Source organism: Aspergillus clavatus, genomic scaffold, assembly GCF_000002715.2.
Source record: "Aspergillus clavatus NRRL 1 1099423829805 genomic scaffold, whole genome shotgun sequence".
Classification (NCBI taxonomy): Eukaryota; Fungi; Ascomycota; class Eurotiomycetes; order Eurotiales; family Aspergillaceae; genus Aspergillus; species Aspergillus clavatus.
In genome coordinates this window covers 514,284-535,007 of record NW_001517094.1, presented here as the reverse complement: position 1 = coordinate 535,007, position 20,724 = coordinate 514,284, and the positions used below count along the sequence as shown (strand labels likewise).

Sequence of the window (20,724 nt, the reverse complement as noted above, 5' to 3'; positions counted from 1 at the left end):
TGTGTACAGTATGCTATGTCCTTAGTGCCCAGAATCATGGCATCTGTCACTGAGGTCGTTTTTCAAGACAGTACCCATCAGCGCAAGCCGCTTTCCTCACCAGCATCAATGGTTTACCAGCTTCAATTGGACCACCCGGCTGAACCAGGACCTTTTCGACAGTCGTACCGGCGGCAGAGGACTCGACCCGCACAGCGATTTCGAGTTTCATGGCTTCTAGGATAACCACGACCCGACCCTCCTCTAGCTTTTCGGCTTGCTTGACCTCGACTTTCCATACATTGGCGTTTAGGGGTGCTTCGATGGCTATGATCTCGGGGTCTGCGGCACGCAGGAAATCCACCCGTTAGTCTTCCAATCCTGCGATGGTATGTATTTTGCAGGCAAGCGTACCTTGAAGCAAGTCCTCAATCGCATCCTGCGATACCCACTTCTCTGCTTTTTCTGTTGCCCACCGTTCGAGAAGCTGTGCTTCGAACTTATCCATCTCTGCCTGTGCCTGACGCTGGCGCGCTCGGATGGCTGCTACTTCGTCGCGAGTATCGTTCAGGAGACGGTTGTGCTCCGCCATGTCGAAGATTACCTCCTCCCACTGATGTTCGTACTTGCCGCTATTGAACAAGGCGAGTTGTTTTTCGTACTCTGCCTCAGAGACCTGATAGAAGGTGATCTGGTCAAATTCCTCGAAAAGCCATGGTCGATCGGCGCTGTAGCCTTTCTTCGAACCTAGGATATCTACGCCGGGGATGGTCATTCCTGTCATTTGGTATCCTCCCGGCGAGTCGACGTTGTACAACCTGCCCAGTCGTAGTGAGCTCTGGCTCTTTCAGTGTTTTTTTTGAGCTTGGGACGGTACTCACGCCATGCAGCTTCCACCCCATGAAACCGAGCCTGCAGGAGTATAAACTCTGCTGGGATTCATCTTTGGACAATTCATACGGTGTCGAGGATCCACAGGCAGGGCGAGTGGGAGCGCCATGAAAAATCCGACCGAAACGACCATTAGCTTGGCCGTAAGATAAATATTTTTCAATTCTTCCATTTTCAAAGCGTTATTTTTAGCCACGAAGTCCATGTTATCTGGAAGATATGATGCATACGGACGCTGCGTTTCCATGTAGCGCTGCATAGCATCCTTTTGTCTCTGGCTCTCGAATGTGAGAGGAAGCTTGAATAGGCGACTGGGCATCTTCGCTTGGCTAAGATCTCCGAGCCTGTTCTCCAGGTCACAAAGATAGTCGATGAGCTTTCCTTGGGGAACTTTCAAGCCGTCATAGTAGAGCATGAGTGCTGTTGAGCATGTGTTAGCTTTGAGAATGAATGTGTCTTTGGGCCTTCTAACAGTTTCCACAGCCAACCATGCCTATCAGCCCGTTTGACAACGAGTCCCTGTCCCGCTTTTCTTCATTCAGAGCCTTCTTCAAGGCAGTGATTCTACAACGATGATTCAAGTCAAAAGACCCGTGTCCATAATCGACCAGAAGATAATCGTCTCCTGCCTGGACAAGGAGCACTGTCAGCAAAGAGATTTCGAAGAACAAGTAAACTCGACATACCTGTCTGTAAGACACGAAAGGCTGATTCCCATCCTCCTGGATCTGATGCACAATGCCTTTGCCGCGTGTTTTTGCTGTCTGCTCTGGCGGCATGTGTTGCAATGGTACCACATAACCGAAGCCCTGACCTTGCTTGCAGGCGTTCACAAGCTCATCGACAAACCTCTCCATGTCTCTGCGAGCATCCAACGCATCGGCCAATGCAACAGCTCTATACTTGAGCGTATCACCCGCTTTTACTTGTCCTAGCTTCCACAAGTCTGCTTTCACAATTGTATGGCTACTTACAAACCCACCAAAGTCCGGGGCATCTTGTGGAAAGATGACGGGGTCATCGCCTGTCCAGTTCAGCGACCCTATAGCATAACCGTATTCGATCAAGTTTGAAGGATGAGCACCGCCCTCGCCTCCGTCCGAGCGAGCCCAGGTGGGTTTCGGTCCGATGAGACGAATGCCGCCTCTTGCTGCATTATGCGAGATTTTCCATTGAGTATCGAATAGCACATCAATGCTTTCGGGTGTAAGGAAACCTTCGTCATAGGGTCCGGGAATGGCCAGGAGCTCCCAATCACTGGGATATTTGGGTATGAGATGTTCCGGGATCAAAATGTCGCCAATAAGATCCGGGACATCACTTGTGATTGTGAGAAGGTCTCCCGAGGAAAGCTGCCGACCTTGATAGCCTCCAACTCCTACCATTGGTGAAGTAGACTTGGATCCGAACCATTCTGCGACATTTAAAAAGCCACCAAAGACAGCGAGATAAGTCCTGCAGCCGTTTCCTGTTGTCCTACCGATTGTCAAACGCTGGCCAGCGTCGACTTTCACTCTCGACCACATGCGAATAGGCTTGCCGTCAAGCTTGGCTTCGATAGGTGCTCCGCAAAGTGAAACAATTGCTGGCCCTAAGAATCGCAGGTCTGGGCCGCTCAGGGTGATCTCAAGACCCTCACGGCCGATAGGATTACCGACAAGTGCATTTGCAACGCGAAACGCAAGCGGGTCCATGGGTCCAGAGTGACAGAACCCTTTCCCTAGGGCTGGACGGCCAGGCCAATCCTCGATGAGCGTATAAGAGCCACCAGAAATGACATCGATCGCGCATGGAGCGAATTGAAAAGTGTCCAAAAATCTGGTCAAAGTGTTTCCCGCAGCGAATTCCTCGCTGTCCAAGATCTTAGCTAGAAACTCGAGATTGGTGGGAGGCCCACAGATGCGCGACTCCTTCAACATATCTCTCAATCCCGCAATCGTCTGTTGTCTGTCGGGAGAGTGGTACATGACCTTTGCGAGAAGCGGGTCTGCGATAAAGCTGTCAGATCTTGCGAAAGGAGTCAAAGATAGATGGCTACAGGCGAGACGAACCATAATTAGCAGATACCTTTATGCCCCTATAAACCCATGTATCGATCCTTGACCCTGGTATTTCCTTCCACTCCACACTTTGCAGAGTCCCCGGAGAAGGAGCAAAATCTCTGATGGGGTTCTCGGCATACACTCGGGCTTCAATAGCCGCACCAGAGGGGTTTTCTATGGGGAGACTGGCGAGAAACGATGCCTCTATGCCTTTGCTACCTGAGAGCTGAGCATCTGCTTGTTTCAACATGAGCTCTACCAGGTCAAGGCCATAGCAGAGTTCCGTTATGCCATGTTCGACCTGGAGACGAGTATTCATCTCGAGGAAAAAGAATGCGCCGGTTTCATCATCAACAAGATACTCAATTGTGCCAGCTGATCCATAATTTATCGACTCAGCTAGGCGCACGGCAGCTTCGCCCAAGGCTTTGCGCAATCCTGGGTTTCTTGAAACCAATGGGCTTGGGCATTCTTCAATCACTTTCTGATGCCGTCTCTGTATCGAACATTCTCGTTCGCCTATGTAAATCGCCTTACCATTCCCGTTACCAAATACCTGGACTTCGATGTGATGGCTGGACGGGTAATAACGCTCAATAAACAAGCCTGCGTTCTTGAATAGGGCTTCACCACGAGACTTTACTGTGGCAAACGCCTTGCGCACCTCTGCCTCAGAGCTGCATGTAAGCAGGCCCATTCCACCACCACCTGCAGTAGCTTTTAGCATGACCTGCAGTACATCTTAATATCCATTTAGACGTGGGAAGGGAGGTTATGCATACTGGGAAGCCTAATGCCTTTGCCAGTGTAACGGCCTCCTCTTCACTTTTGACTAAGCCAGGTGATCCCGGCACAATGGGAGCGCCGGCTTTCGTTGCAAGGTCTCGTGCAGTATGTTTGAGACCGAAAGCTTCGATGCTCTCTGGAGAAGGGCCAACAAAGACCATGCCAGCTGTCGCAACAGCTCTTGCGAAATCTGCATTCTCAGACAGGAATCCATATCCTGGGATGATGGCGTCCACTTTATGTTGCGTAGCAACCTGAATGATTTGCTCTCTGCGATTTGGAGGTTAGGGCGATTCCTGTTGTCGAACAACGCAGACTTACCCGTCAATGTATGCTTGAGAGGGTGATCCGTGAAGTAGGACAGCTTCATCCGCCTGGTGCACGTGAATAGAAGAAGCGTCCGGCTCTGTGTAGATTGCAATAGTACGAATATTCAGCTTCCTACAACAGTGAGTCAGCTCCTTCAGCCATGGGACAGCGAGTCGAAGCTTAGTTTCGAGTGGTTCCTACTTTGCAGTTTTCACGATCCTGACAGCGATTTCGCCCCTGTTGGCAACGAGAAGCGTCTTGAGGGAGTCCATAGAGGGCAGGTTGCGAATAATGATTCTGGTAGCATTGTGGATTGGGTTTTCTTGCTACGGAGTACTTAAAGACCAAAAGATCGCCCTCGAGCTCTGAGCCCTTCGGAGGTGTACTCCAATAACACCAGATCGAACAAGTGATAAGGGAGCTTGGCATCAGAAAGTAAGGTCTGATCGTCAGTTGAGGGTGGCTTTGATCCCCGCTGTTGGAGAACTTGGAGACTGCGGCGAAACCGTCCAATACTACCATCATGACTGTTTCAGTTGCGGAGCCCCTCAGTCAAGAGCTCCGCTCAGTCATACTGGTCAGGAAAGGGCTTCTTGGGGGACATATAGTGTCCATATGCCGCCTGCTGCATGGATTTTTCACTTTGTGAAATCCTCTTTCTTAAATTTTCCAAAACCCACGAGCGTTAAGAAATCCTTACCTGGAAAAGCCAAGAACAGAGTCCATTATGGCCCCCATTCAACAAAAAGCGCTCATCAATTGCGATATGGGGGAAGCTGTAAGACCGCTCTGCCGCTACCCCGCAGTGTCTTTGTTTTTTTTTGCATGATGATAACCGCAATGATTCTCTGATAGTATGGTAATTGGACTTGCGGGCCTGACCTCGAACTCCTTCCTATGATCGATATCGCCAACATTGCCTGCGGATTCCATGGTGGTGACCCCCTGATCATGATGGAAACCGTCCGAAATTGCAAAGCTCATAACGTTCGAATTGGTGCTCACCCTGGTCTTCCAGACTTGCAAGGATTTGGTCGTCGGGAGATGAAACTCTCCCCGGAGGAGCTCACAGCGATCACAATTTACCAGGTGGGGGCACTCAAAGGCTTCCTCGATCGTGAAAATGTTCCTCTTCATCATGTCAAGCCCCATGGGGTATTGTATGGTATGATGTGCCGAGACTATGAAGTTGCCAAAGCCGTCATGGTAGGAATACCGAAGGGGGTGCCTGTTTTCGGACTTGCGGGGACTCAGATGGAGAGAGCAGCGAACGACCTGGGGGTCGAGTTCTGGGCTGAGTTATATGGGGATGTTAAATATGATTCTCAAGGCATGCTTGTTATTGATCGAAAGAAGAAGCCCTGGGATCTTGCAGATGTTGAGAGACATGTAAGACAGCAGGTCGAAGAGCAGTCAGTCACGGCTATCGATGGGTCAGTTGTGCAGCTTCCTTTGAAGACATACCCCGTCTCGATATGTTGTCACTCGGATTCTCCTGGATGTGTCGATATTATCAAGACAACAAGGAGGGTTGCGGACGAATTCAACGTCAAACAGGGAAAATAGGACTTGTCTCAATAGGTGATCGGTAGAATTTGCTGAGGGGAGGGAAAATATTTGCAAGAAGGTTGATAGTGACATCGAAGAAAAGAAAGGAAAAAGGTGGAGGGTGTAAGAAGAGGCTGTTTGAACTTGTGTATAATTCGAATGCAAGAAATATCGAGGTAGCATCAGACCAAGCACATACGTTAATCATCATGCATCTTGGCAACCCATGGTCTTCAGATATTTTCATCAAAATTCCGAAGCAAAACTAAATAGCCAGATTTGATAACGCTTGCTCTCCCAACCAGGAGACGTCCACTATGCTGAGCACAGGCTGACTGATGTCCTGAACTCGAATCTGGCGTCGAGGCTTTAATGTTTGGACCGGGCCCCATGGAAAACTTTCTCCACGATTCGCTATGTATACATCCATAGCGTGCTGGGGACCATATCGCTGTCCAGTGACATCCCATTAGAATAGGAGGATGACAGCTTCAAGGCTGATAGATGACCATACATCCTTGCCTATGCACCATGTTCGCAACACTACTATCACATCTCAGGAAGTACTTCGTATTTCAGGAACACGACCGGTATAACGGTCAGCCCCATGACGCGTATAGTTCTCATAAGTCAAGAACAACCGAGGCATCTAGAGCAGCGTGGGAGTATCAGCCATTCATCCACCACGTCTATCTCTGCGCACGCAGAGTTAGGCCGGTTTCTTTATGAATTCGGCCTGATTGACGGACCGCAGAGAGGAGGACCCTTTCTGCTCATATGCAGAGAATTGAGGTCCGAACGCATGGATCGTTCTCGTGGTCTACTGATATGGTACTCTGGCCGCAGGGTCTATTATTAGCGTTAGATGTCATAGAAACTCGAAGCTCCTTGTGTCTCAAGCAGCCTGGTGTGGTGGTCGACTGATACGTTAATCCGCGAGTACGGGGAGCATAGCCAGCTGCGGTTGTCTGTCGGTGAGCCATGACCAATAGAGCTATCTCCCATACTGTCAACGATCAGCCTCCTGTTCGGGATTCAGCAATGACGGAGCTCACCTGAGGTCAAAGACCGAATGCGCCAAGAACCTAGATACGTAGGCTCCCACTTCCCAGACTTGATAACTTTGAGTATTGTAGTCTTATAATCTTACTCAGACTATTCTGGAGATGCCGATAATCCACTATTAGTTCCTCTCCGATATCGTTGATGGTCCGAGTCGTTCCTGCCCAATCGGGAGAACCAGGGCGTGTCCCCGCACTGCACCGCTAGTCCCGATTGAGTATAGTGTTGTCGTCGGAAGGGCGCACACTAAATCAACCAGCGTGGATGACTCAGGCATCGTTCCGGACTCCATGCTTTCTCCTCCGAATAATGGCGGTAATTCCCCTCCTCCTTCAGAGTTCAGGCATTATTGGGGGTTTCTGAATGGACCGCTATGAGACAACTGACAAGCCCGTGGCTGCTCAAACCTGGAAGGTGGAATCAGCTACAGTGCGCACCCAGTGAGGGTCTAATCATCGGTCATGCCGACTAAACCAAACGTGATCATCGTCTCCTGGCGCGCTGCTCTGATTGTCGTTGAATCCACCATTCAGTGACCAGGCGAATCCAGCCAGACTGCTAGTCAACTGCCTCCAAAAGTGAAATGCATGTCGCCTTGCAGTTGGCTCCACGATATCTGATCCATTGGTCGGCATGCTGCTTATACTCCAGGCGAAAAACCATACACTCTTCTTTTCTCTGACATCTGGCCAACTCGTCGACTCATCTGTCCCTTGAGTTCCAAATCATACAAAAAAACTCTGCCTTTCTAGTATTCTTTTTGTTTCGACTTTGTTTGTGTCTGTCCTGTCTCTTGACGAGCCGAGGTCGGGATATTGACTCACCGGGTCACCATTGTCGGTCTTCATAGTATCCACTTGCAGAATGGAATACTTCGACTTTGATGGAGCCTCATATGGTTCCCAAGCTCGCGACGACGATGTGGCCTCGAATACTTTCGAGATCGACGAAAGCGATGCGACTGCAAACTGTGATTCTCTTTTGCTTGAACAGCCATTGGACTTCTCCAATCAAATGCAGGAGCAGAACCCTTTGGCTCAGAAAATAGAATCCCTTCCAGACAACGGACAGTGTCACGATACTCTCCCAATATTCCGAGCCAAAGTCCCTTGCGATTTTTGCAGGCACATGAATCTGGAATGCTTCGTCGTTATTAGAGGTGTGTTGCAGAATGGTTGCACGTGCTGCATTTCCCTTTACCGAGAGTGCAGTTTTACGCATGCCAAAGTGCCGGGCAAGTTTATGGATACTTTGCATGCCATCTCCGAGAACGTGGACATCCCCACAGGGGGTCCAACGGGTAGGAAGACTCTTAAATCCCTTACGGGAATGACGACCTCGGAAGATAAGGAGGGTCGCGGGCGGAAGAGTAGTTCTCGACTTTCCCGCGACGCGGTCAGAATTCTGAAGACCTGGCTCTTGGAACATCTTGACCATCCCTACCCGAGTGAGGACGAGAAGGATGAGCTGAAAAGACGCACTGGGTTGAAACGCACTCAAATTAGCAACTGGCTTGCTAATGCGAGGCGGCGTGGAAAGGGCCAACCCTCCCCACTCAGTACTTGTTCAGCGTCTGGTGCCATTGACATTCCCGGACAGCGACAACAGCAGCAGCAACATCCAAATATCGCGCTCATGACGCCCCTGGAGCGTTGGAAGTACTCTCCCCCCGAAAACGAACCTGCTGCTACTTCCGATATTTTGCGAGCCCTGGTGAATACACCGCTGGACTCGACACGGCAGTCGGGTCACGTGCGTTCCCTTTCTCGTAAGGAGTCAAGCAATGACTCAAGCCATGCCAACTCCAATATATTCAAGGCCCCATCCAACAGTAGTTTGGGGACCAGTCGGTCCGCCAGTCGATCATCTGTCTCTGACCTGTCCTTTGCTTCTGCCTTCTCCCACCGGTCCTCCTTGGAGTCCTTTGGCTCAATGGACAGGAAGGATCGTCGCCGTCGTCGCAAGCCATCAACAGCACTGAACCCTTTCAATCAACAGAAGGCTCGAAGTGCTCGCATCTTTCAATGCACTTTCTGTACCGACTCCTTTGCAACCAAATATGATTGGCAGCGGCACGAGAAGTCCCTGCATCTTGCCTTGGAGAAATGGACGTGTTCACCCCATGGGGGTGTTGTCTATGTCAACGGCGCCAATCGATGTGTCTTCTGCATGGCGAGTGACCCCGACACTGACCATCTGGAGTCCCACTGCTATAGTACCTGCCAAGAGAAGACGGTCGCTGAGCGAACATTCTATCGCAAGGACCACCTCAATCAGCATTTGAGATTGATGCATAATGTGAAGTTCAACTCGTACATGGCCCAATGGCAAAGTACCACCACCGAGCTCAAATCGCGTTGTGGCTTCTGCGGCACAACACTTAGTACTTGGAAGGACCGTGTTGAGCATATCGCTGCGCATTTCAAGAACGGAGCTGAGATGGCTCAATGGCAGGGGGACTGGGGCTTTGAACCTTTTGTTCAGGGCTTGGTAGAGAACGCAATGCCACCTTATCTCATCGGTCAAGAACGGAAAACACTGGACCCTTACACAACCTCGCGTTCCTTCGGACCATCATCCCGTACCCTCAATGATGCAGCCCCCCGCTTGAGTGAACCCGACGACGCCAATTGTTTTCATCGCCTACAACGCGAGCTTACTGCTTTCATCCACAGTAATGTTGCAGAAGGTATCATCCCAACAGATCAAATGATTCAGGATCATGCTCGGACCGTCATCTATAGCAATGCTGACCCTTGGAACCAAACCTGTGCCGATAACGCCGTTTGGCTGAGTATCCTGAAGCGGGATGCTGGCTTGGAAATGGTACCCGAGGCGGAGAAGTTTGAACTAGACAATATCGACATGCAACCCCCGTTCGCAATGCATGGTGGATTGAGGCAGCCTCCTGTTGAGAAGAATGTGTTAGCGAGAAGTATCTGCTCCAAGATGCCTCTCAAACCAGAAAACTTCAGTCCTGCACTGCAAAGCCCTGCTTTTCCTGGAACAGGTCGGTCCTCCGTTGCCGCAAGTATGCCTGGAAGCTCGGCCGCTAGCTATGTTGGCAGTTTTGGAGCTGCACCCTCCGGAGTCAACTCGGGTCTCTCAACCGACTGGGGCAGTAACCTCTCCGCCGGGGTTTCTTCCTCCTTTGCTACACCTGTCAGTGGGTCCGTCTCAGTTGATCCATTTGTTCAAATGGGCTTCGAGCCGGAGTTTCTGCAACAATTGAACAATCGATACGGCGAGATGCAGCTGGACGACATGGAGGGGATAATGTTTGATATGGAGAAAGGACGTGATACTGAGGTGGTCCCCGAGAGTGATGTATACAAAATGTCTTCAACAGCAGATGATGGTATTCCCGCCTCCAACGTCGGGTCCGCGCCCAGCAAAATTCTCAATCCTGGGCAGACTGGAGTCGGAACACACCAAGCCCAGACATCACTCAAGGACGTATTCAATCCCAGCATGGGTGGTGACGTCTGAATGAACTGTTGAAAGCGTTGTGGGAAAAAAAGTTTGTTTATACTTCTTTTTCTCTTTCGTCTCCGCAAGACTCTTTGTTCTTGTTGGATGCATTGGATATGAAGACGATATGCCTTGTTAGACTGCGGTGTTAGTCCTTAATATAGATACCACTTTTCTGACTTTTTTCGCTGCTTGTAACTCCCAATCCTCTGGATCAAAGAAAGGGCGCAGAGGCTGCCAGAACGCGACTCTTTGATTGGAGACCTTTGGCCATGTGGACTTGGGCTCGGCGTGTCTGTGTCATCTACAGGGCGTATCTACACGGCACACAGCAATTCCTATTGAACAGTGGCTACTACGGAGTAGCCTAATTAATACCTTACAAATCCGACAGTCTATCTACACGCCAAGCTGACTCCCAACATTTCTCGCGATCAGTGAGTTATCGGAATGAGCGTGGGGTTGTTGTTTGTTTTTCGCCACGACCGATTGACATGTGAAAGTCGACAAGATTTCAAACGGTATCTCTCGAGTCATGACACCTGCATTCGAAGTCTTCATATCACCGAACGCCTTTCTTCTGATCTTGATGATGATGGATTCCGCTCTTTTTCGTGTTCGGTGAACAGACGAGGTCTCTTTCTCTCGCACACACGCTTTTGTCATCTGTAAAGCTGTCCGCAGAATATTAAGTAGCACCATTGTGGACAATCATGTCTTATTCAACCGGCCTCCCGAGACTCTTCCCGGATCTTCCAGCGTCGATAAGACGACGAATGCCTCGTCTCTACTCGTCGCTTCAAGGGACAGCGGAATTGGCCGCCGCTCGGAGGACGACAAACGATGAGTCTGCCTCGGGATCCTTCCCAGACTCGGGGCCAGGTTACTATAGATCTGCTCTTGCCAGTGAAATGGGCTCAGAAGACTCCCAGCGACCTGCAACGGCAGGGAGTAGTGTTGGCCCGGAGTCTTGTGACTCGAGTTTCTCCGCGAAGACGTCGGAGATTTTCAGCCTAGACGACGGGAGGGATAGCGATACGACGGAGAGGAGTCCGGTAGTATCGACGTATGAGGTTGAGTCTGGGCTACGCTGGAACCGAGTTACTCCTGGTATGTTCTTAACCCTATCATTCCTTTTCCTGGGCCTCGGCTATGGTACAAACGCGCATCAAGATTGAGAGGCATTATGCTTACCAGGAGTGTCTGCAGCGTTGAATCTCCTCCGCAATGCAGGTTACGAGGCGCAACAACCTAATTGCGACGGGCGTCTCATCCGATCCCTGTACATCAATGCGGTCAGCTATCTGCTCGACGCTCTGCCTAGTGACCTCACATACGAGGAAACCGCCACAATCCAACACAGCCTGCCAGTAAGCATCAAGGCAACGCTTGCGACACCAGCCTCTGCGCAATCGGCCGGCACTCCTGCTCCCTTGGCGCATTCCCGCGGAGGATCGCGACAGCTTCCCGAGCGGTCATATTTGCACCGTCTACTGGCATCGAGCATCGTTCAATTCTTTCTCCTCGTGCAGTTTCTGATGCCCTATGTCAAGATTCTGCTGCAGCAGGTGTATCAGTACGAAAGATCGCATCGGCTCACCGAGCGTGTCGTGGCTGCGACGCTCGATGCTGCGGACAGCTTTGGCAAGGGGAGTCTTAGCCTCGGGTCGACCGTGCTGAGTCTGAATGATGGGAGATTCGGGACAGCCGTCACAGATTTGGCGGCTTGGTGGGTAGAGGGTGTTGCTGGGGGCATCTATGAGGGAGTCGGGGAAGGGATGATGATTCTGGGGCTGATTCGGCCTCAATCCGACTTACAGAGAATACCTGTGCAGATGCAGGCGCGATGACCTTGGCATATAGACTTGTATATATTTACGATCCATTAGATTACGATATTTAGACTTTTTCTTTTCTTTTCTTTTCTTTTTTTCTCTCTCTTTAGAATGCGAAGACTTCTATGTGCATGATTGTGAAAGGATCGCTCCTCAACTTTGTCTAATCAACCTTGATGGCGGAGATACCGGACTTTGGGATCTTGGCTGTCTCCCGACTCCATCTTCGCGTTTGAGTGTCCACAAGAGACCAACTGCTCCGTAAGTTCTCTACCTGGGACAATTGTGAGGTCCCACGGCGTCATGTCGTCCACCAGGTTGCCCAATATTCCTGCTCTCCGTAAACAGCAACTTCTGCTAGAATTGTATGCTTCCCGGTCGTTGCTCTCGATGCTTGGTGGATGTTGATTGCTAAATGTCCGACTTGCAGTGCAAGCCTGAAGTATGCAGCTATTCCAGGAGTCTATGTTTCTCTGTCTCCGACCGATCCAACTCTTTGGTCCGGCGTGATATTTGTACGAACTGGTATATATGCCCCTAAGGTCTAATTGTACCTGAATTCCTGGACTGACTGGATCATCCATAGGCCCCTATGCTTCTGCTGTCCTTCGATTCCAGATTCACTTCCCCGTCTCTTATCCCGACCTTCCACCCCTCGTGATCTTCTCAACGGATGTGTTCCATCCCCTCCTTGTGCCCCTTACCACATATACATTCAGCACGGGTGCATCAAGCGAAGATCCCGTCAGTGCGACAGATGAAGAGCGATTACCCCCTGGTGGTTTCAGCCTCCGGCATGGATTTCCACATTGGTTTGGACGAGCGAAGAAAGCCACGGGACGGCAGTCAATAGGTTCGTCAAAAGCCGTCAGTTTGAACGGACAAGCTCCGAATGGAGAAGAGGGCACGCCTGCGAATGATCCCTCTACTCCCGCGTCACCCCAGCGCAACGATGCAGGAGGGAGCGACAATGCCGCTACCGACAAAGAAGAACCCATTCAAGAGACAAGAAAGACAGTACCAGTAGCAGTACTACTGAACTATATCCGGTCAACGTTCGATAACGAAACCGTGCTCGACTCCCTCCCCCTTGAAGCAGCTGGAAACCCCAGCGCGTGGCACGCATGGAAGGCACACAGAAGAGAGAGTGGCGAAGCTGCGACGAATAACTCGAAACGGGATAGTCCGCAGGCGCGTTCTCCTGGGGATTGGCACTGGGATGGAATTTGGGCCAAGCGTGTCCAGCATGAGATCGAGACAAGTCGTTCAGACCAGATGTTGTTTGGAAGTGCTGCTCGAGGGGCTACCGATGAAATGGTATGTTATACTTTAACCGCGGCGTCTTCTGCTGTACTAACATTGACTTGTCAGATCCGGTTTTCTCGCTTGGACGACACCACATTAGCCTCGATTAAGGGGATGATGATTCCTCGGATGGAGGAAGCTCATGAATAGTCCATTCTCCCATATATGCACATTTGCTCGCTGGCCTTTTAGCGGCAATATTTCAATGGGGGCGACTCTTATAAGGCAACGGGGCAATATACTGCGTAACCTTGACGTCGTTGAATCCATAATGTGGGTGTGCGAAGGCTCTTTCCATCAGGCATCCAACACGCGCACCTGCCTCTCAACGGGAGCCCCTTAACAATCGACTTACCATCGATTTTCTTGCCATCACTTCATTCCGGCATAAGCTGAACCCATTTCACCCTACCATACCATCTAGCAGCTGCATCATTGAGACTCTTTTGGATAGCAACAACCATGTCCAACGACTGGCTCTATCGATACCAAACTACCATCCTCGCTCTCATCTTAGTATTCATTCCAATAGTCACTATCTGCTGCATCTTGGTGGCCGCTATTGGCTGCTCTGAATACTGGTCTACGCGACGAGGTTGCGGGTTCTCCTCTATCACTTGCATTTGCGGGCCCAGACGACGAGAGAGAAACAAGGAGGAAGGTTCCGGCGTTGAAAGCGCCAATTCTAGAGAGAATAGTGATACCTCGCACGCTTCATCTGAATCCAAGCCCACTGTGTCACAAACCGAGCAAGTCTAGCGACGTGGGTTGACGCTTATCGTGCGTAAGCATGAATGGGGGATACCGACGCGCCAGTCGCTGATTCCGTTGATAGATTGCGGGAGATCGATAGCCCTGAGAATGCCATGTCAATTACTTTGCAAGTTGTGGGCTAGCACTCCCCTTGTCCCTGCATCTCGACACGGTTTGTATAGGCGACTACGGCGAGCTCAGATACGCTGGCAAATCAAATGTACTGGACGAGAGGGCAGCATCAATTTATACAAAGCTGCTCGCTGGCCAGGGTGTTCAACCCTTGCTCCTTGATCACATTGATCTCATTTTCATCGACGTCGAGCTCTGGAGTGAACATATTATTAGCCTATGCTATTTTGGCTTTCGCTAACCAAATACATTGTACTGAAGGGGATGAGCACGCTGGGGGATACTGAAGATGCAACAGGATACAATATCCTGGTCGAACGGAATATGCGATATGTCATACCAGTGCCCTATGATACATATTGCTATCTGGGGCTGGTAGAACCGCTCCCTTTGTGGATATTCATGTTGCTACGTATACATGGCTATTGAATTTGATGTTTCCGTAACATGAAGGCTTGCTGCGTCTGTTTTACTTAGCTCTATCGCAAACCTTAAGGTGCTGTACGAATGCAACGGTCCTCTAAATACAATGAGTCAGCTGGAAGCCTCTCGTATCCAGTCAGCAACAAAATGAACCATGAGAGTAGTTGTATCGCTCACAGTTTCATCGTCAGTGCGATGAGTCGAGTTACTTGAAACAGACGCCGACTCCAATTGGAGTACGATTTAACTGAACATACCCCACATCCAACAAGCTCAACTTTTTGTCTCTCAAGACAAACCACATCAACACCGAGACGAGACGCACATAACGCCTCATCAACCAGATCACCCATCATAAACCGGGAGACACAATGGCCGACTTGAAAGAAAACCTCCTCGTGCACATCGACGACAGCTCCCCCGACCCTCCCCCAGCCTACGATGCCAACGCCGCACCCGCCCCGCGGCTTCCACGCCCCCCTCCGCTCTCCCTCCCCGTCCTCAACGACCTACGCACCAAGCGAGTCATCCTCGCCTCGGCCTCCCCGCGGCGCCGCCAGATCATCTCCCTCCTCGGCCTCCCCTTCGAAGTCATCCCGTCCAATGCCGCCGAGGACTTCCCCAAGACGATGGAGCCGTTCGAGTACGTGCTGGCGACGGCAACGAAGAAAGCCCAGGCCGTGTACGAGCAGGAAATCATCAACGAGGCGAAGGGCGAGCCGGCGCTGATCCTCGCCGCCGACACCGTCGTCGTCGACAACGCGTCCGGCTCCATCCTCGAGAAGCCGCGCTCCGAGGCCCACCACCTCGCCATGCTCAAGATGCTGCGCGACAACAAGGTCCATAAGGTGTACACAGCGATGGTGGCCATGGCGCCGCTGGCGAGCGCCCGCCAGCCCGGGTATGCGATGGAGACGCACCTCGAGGAAACGGATGTCTGGTTCGACGGCGAGGTCACGGATGAATTGATCCTGGCGTATGTGCGGACGCGCGAGGGCGCGGATAAGGCCGGCGGCTATGGACTGCAGGGGCTTGGATCCATTCTTGTCGAGAGGATCTCTGGGAGCTGGGATAATGTTGTCGGGTTGCCGTTGAAGGCGGCGTTGAAGCTGGTTGAGCGGGTGATGGCCAAGGCGGATGATGAGGATGGAGATGCGGATGATCTGTTGCTGGAGGACGAGGAAGAGGCGTAGAGGCTTGGTCCTGGGATCTCTGATGGGTCCTTGTTACTTATACCCCTTTGGTTTATGTTACTGGGTGCTGTTCATGTAAACGCTGGTCGTTCCGGTATAGAATCACCTTACTCCTACAGCGAAGGCATGATAGAAAAGGAGGGGGGGGGAAATAGAGTCTTCGGGGGTTACATTTTACAGCCAAACCAGTTGCAGCAAGGCTGGACCTGACTAGATAAGGAAAATCCACACATGTACATAGGCAGACGCCTGGATAGGAACAAAAACAAAGATCAAACGCAGAAATGAAACGATACCCTCAGCCGATCAGTCTATGCCTTCCACACTCTCTTGATAGCCTCTGTGACACCAACGTCGTTTGTCTCGAACTCATAGAGACCGACGGCAGTCGTGAGGGTGAAAGCGCGCAGCAGCCAGCTCATGAATGTGGCGGTCTTCGGGACACGGCGCTTTGGGAAGTAGTCGATGATCGAGGCCCTGTGATGTTGTCAGTCTTTCCGGCTGATTCCGCATTTTCATTGACGGGTCGTGGCGTACTGGAAACCAATGTGCGAGTGCAGCACCAGGAGAGTGCACAGGACCGAGTCCATGACAGGGTTGAGGGAGCCGGCGGCGAAGGGGGCGATGGTCAGAGGGATCAGACCGACGCAGACGAATCTATTTCGATATCAGCATTTCCGGCTCGGTTGTTGGTTGAATGCTCCTTCTCGCGTCCTTCCCCCAGGTTCTCAGAACCGTACGCACCTCTCGAAGCTCCAGTGATAGCTACCCTCCGAAGGGTGAGGTTTAGGGATGGGAGCGGCATCGTTCACTGTTGAGTCTCATGTCAATGTAGTGCTCTTTAAGTGTGGTGCATGTGTAGCCGATTATGTCCGGCTGCGCGGGTTGGTATAACGGCTCATGATCGGGAATTGTCGAACGATCTTTGTCTGGGAAAGGACTGATGCAATGTTTATGGAGGTTTCGACATACTGGTTCCCTGAATGACCTCTGTATGCAGTATGTTAGTATTTCCAACCCCTCTCTTCCATCCAAACAATAACCCCTCAGCCACCACAACCCCCAATACTGAGACAAGACAACTCACGGGGCAGAGGAGGCAGAATCTGCTTCTTCGCAGAAGCGTGGAAAGCCACAACCTGCGACACATTTCTGTTCACCAAGGGCGACCGGAAAGCAGACAGGCAGGACGACCTGAGGAAAGGAGACTGGCGCGCAATGGAAGCCATCGTGACGCTATATGTGCTGCAAAGTCAGATTCCGAACCAAAAAAACAATTGTGCAAGTACGAACTGCACTACAGACCGGCTGGGGTAGATCGTAAGGGCGTTTGAAGGTTCGAATAGCAGGTTCACAGTCGAGATAGTGAGGTTGAATTGGAACCTCGGGAATCCGATTCGGGATGCGGTCATCACATTGTGGGCGCGTTGATTGGTTGGCATTTCTCCGCCCAGCCGAAAATGGCCGACGTTCCGGCAGATAGTATTTGGAGGCTTCTGTGAGGTGCACACGACACACTTCAATTGCTTCATGTATCCTATGGGAATGTTTTGAAGAGCTTCTTTATGTTGCTCACTAACGTTCATATGCTATAGGCTACTACTGCTGGGCCCCTGTTACTCTGAGTTGACCACGAGACGACGTATTTTACTCCGCAAGAACGAGAACCAAGATATTTTTGCGCCAGGCATATGTCATTATTTTCCGTCAGTGCGATGACCATCTAGACTATTAACATGTAGGTGGTTTTTCTTTTTTTGTTCAATTATGGTGTTCGCAGGATCGTTTAGAACTTCAGAACAGCCTTGCCCTTGTTCTTGCCGTGGAAGATACCAACCAGACCCTCCGCAGCGTTGTCAATACCAGTGGTCTCGTGGATGAGAGACTTGAAGGAGCCCTCCTTGATCCACTTCTGCACATTTTGCTGGTGCTCCTTGGTGTACTTATCACCCATGCCAGGATCAGAGACGATGAAACCGCGCATGTCAATACGCTTGATCAGCACGTTGTGGATGTTCTTGATGGGGTAAGGAGCCGAGTTGTATTGAGAGATCAGGCCGCAGAGGACGATACGACCGAAGTTGTTCAGGGCATCCAGAGCAGCCTCGAGGTGCTCACCACCGACATTCTCATAGTAGATGTCGATTCCCTGGGGCGCCAGGCGAGCCAGCGCATCGGCAGGCTTCTCCTTCTTGTAGTTGAAACCACCGTCGAAGCCCAGCTCCTTGGTAATGTACTCGAGCTTCTCATCCGAACCGACGCTGCCGATGACCTTCAGGCCCTCGTGCTTTGCCAGCTGTCCAACCAGCTGCCCGACAGCACCGCTAGCAGCGGAAACGAAGATTGTCTCGCCCTTCTTGGGCTTGCCGATCTCGTACAGGGACGAGTAGGCGGTCAGACCAGGCATACCGAGCGCACCGAGGAAGACACGGATATCCTCAATGCCCAGAGGGTTGTCGAGGGGACGGATACGGGCAATCTGGTTGCCATCTACGGCAATGTACTCCTGGATGGGGACGTATCCAGTGACCAAATCGCCTTCCTTGAACGAAGAGTTGTTGGAACGGAGGACCTTGGCAATGGTCATGCTGTCGACGGGCTTGCCAAGCTCCATAGCAGGAGAGTAGGACTTGACGTTAGCCGGGCGCATGCGACCGCGCATGTAGGGATCGAAACTGGTGTAGAGAGACTGCAGAACAACGCCATTCTCGGGAGCGGGAGTGTTGGCATCATAATCTACGGACTCAATGGTGAGGTGCTCGCCGGGAACGGGGTATCCCTCGGGGACCTTCTTGAAGACGAGGGCCTTGTTGGAGCTCATTTTGGCTGCTGTATGTATGTATAAGAGAGAAGAGAATGGAAGGGCAGTCGTCAGGAATCAAGAGGAGAGAGAGTGAGAGAGAGTGAGAGAGAGAGAGAGATCTTTTGAGTTAAATCTTGTTATCAATGATGTAAACGTCCAGGGTCTATCTACAACCTTAAGTACCTACGAGCCTGCAACCCTGATTTATAACCTCCTGGGTACGTAAGTCACTTTTTTCGAAAAGAAAGCGGGGCAGAGCCGAATTCAATCGTGTTGAGAGATGAAATTCGCCTCGATTTATAATATTGAGCCGGTTCACTACTGAGGAAGCTTCTTCAAGAAGCACGAAAGCTGGAAAGTACCTAGGCAAATGCACTTTTCTTGGCGGATGATTGCAGAGAAGTGGCTCCTCCGAGGCTCCGCCAACCTGATCTTCCCTCCAGTCAGTCTCCAGGACAGAGACTTAGTTCACGGATTGTATGGAACCCATTGCTTCATAATCATAGGTGACGGGGGTGGATGGAGCTGTCGGATAGATTTCTTGTCCATCCGCCGACGGGTGAAAAACACCTTCTGGGCAAGAGAACCGTTCTTTTGAGACAATCCATCTGGTGTGCGGCGTGCCGGGTGACGGTGTGAGGGTTGTGCAATAGCCAAGAAGGCAGGATGTGGTGATTGTTAATGATTAAAGTGACGGGATGACGGAGATGTTCCCTAAAGCAGGCATGTTTGCAGCTATGGAAGATGGATATACAGGATAATTTAATGTTATGCAAGAGCAATTCTGTGCATGTACAGAGTATGGAGTAGATATTCCATAGATATACTGCATGATTACATGATTGATTCCTTGTTTAGTGATCATCAGTATATCTGATCATCTAACCTAGGCTCAATTCACTAGTAAACATATATCCATTGGCATATAGTGATCTGACTTGATAGCTTTTAGAGTTCTTATCATCTGGAATCATCAGTTTTAAGAATCTTACTGCTGGGAATTATAGGGATGGTGTCTGACAAAAAATTTTCATAAATGTCAAAATGACAAATGACAGGCCCTTTTTTCCTGACATCTGACAAATGTCACGTGATAGAAGTGGATATTGTGCTTCAGCCAATAGGAAAACATGACTTTAAAAAGTAGCCAATTAAATCACGTAGACTTATACATCACGTGATATCTCCTAGGCCTGAAAAGCTTCAAATTTCAGTGTAAATTTTGGTGATTTCTACTGATTCTTTTCGTGTTCTGGGGCTAAGTCAACTGAGTAAATTTCACTTTTTTCTGACAAAAATACTTTTGTCAGAAAAAAAGGTCAAAATGACATAGACATTTTGACATTTTAGATACCATCTGTAGCTGGGATAGACTCATCTATATCTTCTTCTTCTTGTGAATATTCAGATTCTCTCTCAGGCTCACTGGAACAGCTGTTCTGCCGCTTTATCCGTACCAGACCAGAGATGACACCAGGTTTCCATCGTGGCAAAACTGTTCGTTTATTCGAAAGGCACAAGCTTTCTTGAGATATCTACTATATATCTATTTACAGGCTGATATTCTGATCTTCCTCATGAAGTATGTTTATCTACCCCTACGTTCCTCTGTCGCCAACAAGGTACCGACATTCTATAGAATCAACACTCATTCTGCACTGTTTGCCCGAATAATTTTCAAGAAGCATTCGGTCAATTTACGATCATCCATTCCTCATGATTATTCAGGACCTGGGTTGAGACACGTGCACCGGCTTCAACTGTCTGTACCAGGCAATGCATCAAGGTCTGGCAAACAAGGGTTTCGGAGTTTGGACAATGTCTATCTATGGGTCAAGCTTGACTGTTTAGCGATTAAATGCAGCCGGACACCAGGAGCGTAGAAGAATGTAGAATCTTCTGACAGGTTGTAAAGTCACATCGCGATCTATCTCCTTCTGATCTTGGCCCAATGTTGTTCCGTCAACTGGTTCCGGTAGAAAGATATTCCCGTCAAGCAGCACAGCCGCCTCCCCGAGTTCTCGCCGCCAGAACTCACCGCCTTCAATGTCGGACTTTTTCTGCCATTATTTTTTCTCTATCCCCGAGAATGGCCTGAAGTTTCAACCAGCCATCCTCGTGTCCCCTGTTCATCTGTCTTCCCGTCTCTTTTTCATCAAATTGGTTTTTCTTCAAGTTTAATATTCCTTCCT

The 20,724-nt window shown here is 50.3% G+C and overlaps 8 protein-coding genes across 8 annotated transcripts, besides 3 other annotated features; 5 read left to right on the top strand and 3 right to left on the bottom strand.

Moving 5' to 3' along the window:
* Nucleotides 1-46: 46 nt before the first annotated feature.
* Nucleotides 47-4,279, bottom strand: ACLA_019830 (bifunctional urea carboxylase/allophanate hydrolase; the record flags this gene model as incomplete). The annotated part of the gene is made up of 9 exons (XM_001268703.1): nt 47-321; nt 394-797; nt 861-1,290; nt 1,343-1,499; nt 1,557-2,857; nt 2,922-3,642; nt 3,695-3,968; nt 4,020-4,139; nt 4,209-4,279. 9 exons carry the CDS (start codon nt 4,277-4,279, stop codon nt 47-49), a joined length of 3,753 nt encoding a protein of 1,250 aa, XP_001268704.1.
* A 455-nt stretch (nt 4,280-4,734) lies between these two features.
* On the top strand, nt 4,735-5,573 carry ACLA_019820 (LamB/YcsF family protein; the record flags this gene model as incomplete). The annotated part of the gene is made up of 2 exons (XM_001268702.1): nt 4,735-4,785; nt 4,863-5,573. 2 exons carry the CDS (start codon nt 4,735-4,737, stop codon nt 5,571-5,573), a joined length of 762 nt encoding a protein of 253 aa, XP_001268703.1.
* A 1,908-nt stretch (nt 5,574-7,481) lies between these two features.
* Nucleotides 7,482-10,106, top strand: ACLA_019810 (putative homeobox and C2H2 transcription factor; the record flags this gene model as incomplete). The annotated part of the gene is made up of 1 exon (XM_001268701.1): nt 7,482-10,106. The coding sequence occupies one exon, from the start codon at nt 7,482-7,484 to the stop codon at nt 10,104-10,106; it is 2,625 nt and encodes an 874-aa protein (XP_001268702.1).
* Nucleotides 10,107-10,801: 695 nt separating this feature from the next.
* On the top strand, nt 10,802-11,938 carry ACLA_019800 (uncharacterized protein; the record flags this gene model as incomplete). Its single annotated transcript, XM_001268700.1, has 2 exons — nt 10,802-11,198; nt 11,286-11,938. 2 exons carry the CDS (start codon nt 10,802-10,804, stop codon nt 11,936-11,938), a joined length of 1,050 nt encoding a protein of 349 aa, XP_001268701.1.
* Nucleotides 11,939-11,994: 56 nt separating this feature from the next.
* Nucleotides 11,995-12,025: a microsatellite.
* A 201-nt stretch (nt 12,026-12,226) lies between these two features.
* Nucleotides 12,227-13,378, top strand: ACLA_019790 (putative ubiquitin-conjugating enzyme; the record flags this gene model as incomplete). The annotated part of the gene is made up of 4 exons (XM_001268699.1): nt 12,227-12,288; nt 12,354-12,448; nt 12,510-13,240; nt 13,295-13,378. The coding sequence occupies 4 exons, from the start codon at nt 12,227-12,229 to the stop codon at nt 13,376-13,378; spliced, it is 972 nt and encodes a 323-aa protein (XP_001268700.1).
* A 1,529-nt stretch (nt 13,379-14,907) lies between these two features.
* ACLA_019780 (nucleotide diphosphatase) lies at nt 14,908-15,729 on the top strand (the record flags this gene model as incomplete). The annotated part of the gene is made up of 1 exon (XM_001268698.1): nt 14,908-15,729. The coding sequence occupies one exon, from the start codon at nt 14,908-14,910 to the stop codon at nt 15,727-15,729; it is 822 nt and encodes a 273-aa protein (XP_001268699.1).
* A 311-nt stretch (nt 15,730-16,040) lies between these two features.
* ACLA_019770 (CybS family protein) lies at nt 16,041-16,958 on the bottom strand (the record flags this gene model as incomplete). Its single annotated transcript, XM_001268697.1, has 5 exons — nt 16,041-16,206; nt 16,267-16,386; nt 16,474-16,540; nt 16,702-16,719; nt 16,817-16,958. The coding sequence occupies 5 exons, from the start codon at nt 16,956-16,958 to the stop codon at nt 16,041-16,043; spliced, it is 513 nt and encodes a 170-aa protein (XP_001268698.1).
* Nucleotides 16,959-17,515: 557 nt separating this feature from the next.
* On the bottom strand, nt 17,516-18,550 carry ACLA_019760 (MDR family NADP-dependent oxidoreductase; the record flags this gene model as incomplete). The annotated part of the gene is made up of 1 exon (XM_001268696.1): nt 17,516-18,550. The coding sequence occupies one exon, from the start codon at nt 18,548-18,550 to the stop codon at nt 17,516-17,518; it is 1,035 nt and encodes a 344-aa protein (XP_001268697.1).
* Nucleotides 18,551-18,611: 61 nt separating this feature from the next.
* Nucleotides 18,612-18,650: a microsatellite.
* Nucleotides 18,615-18,650: a microsatellite.
* Nucleotides 18,651-20,724: the final 2,074 nt, after the last annotated feature.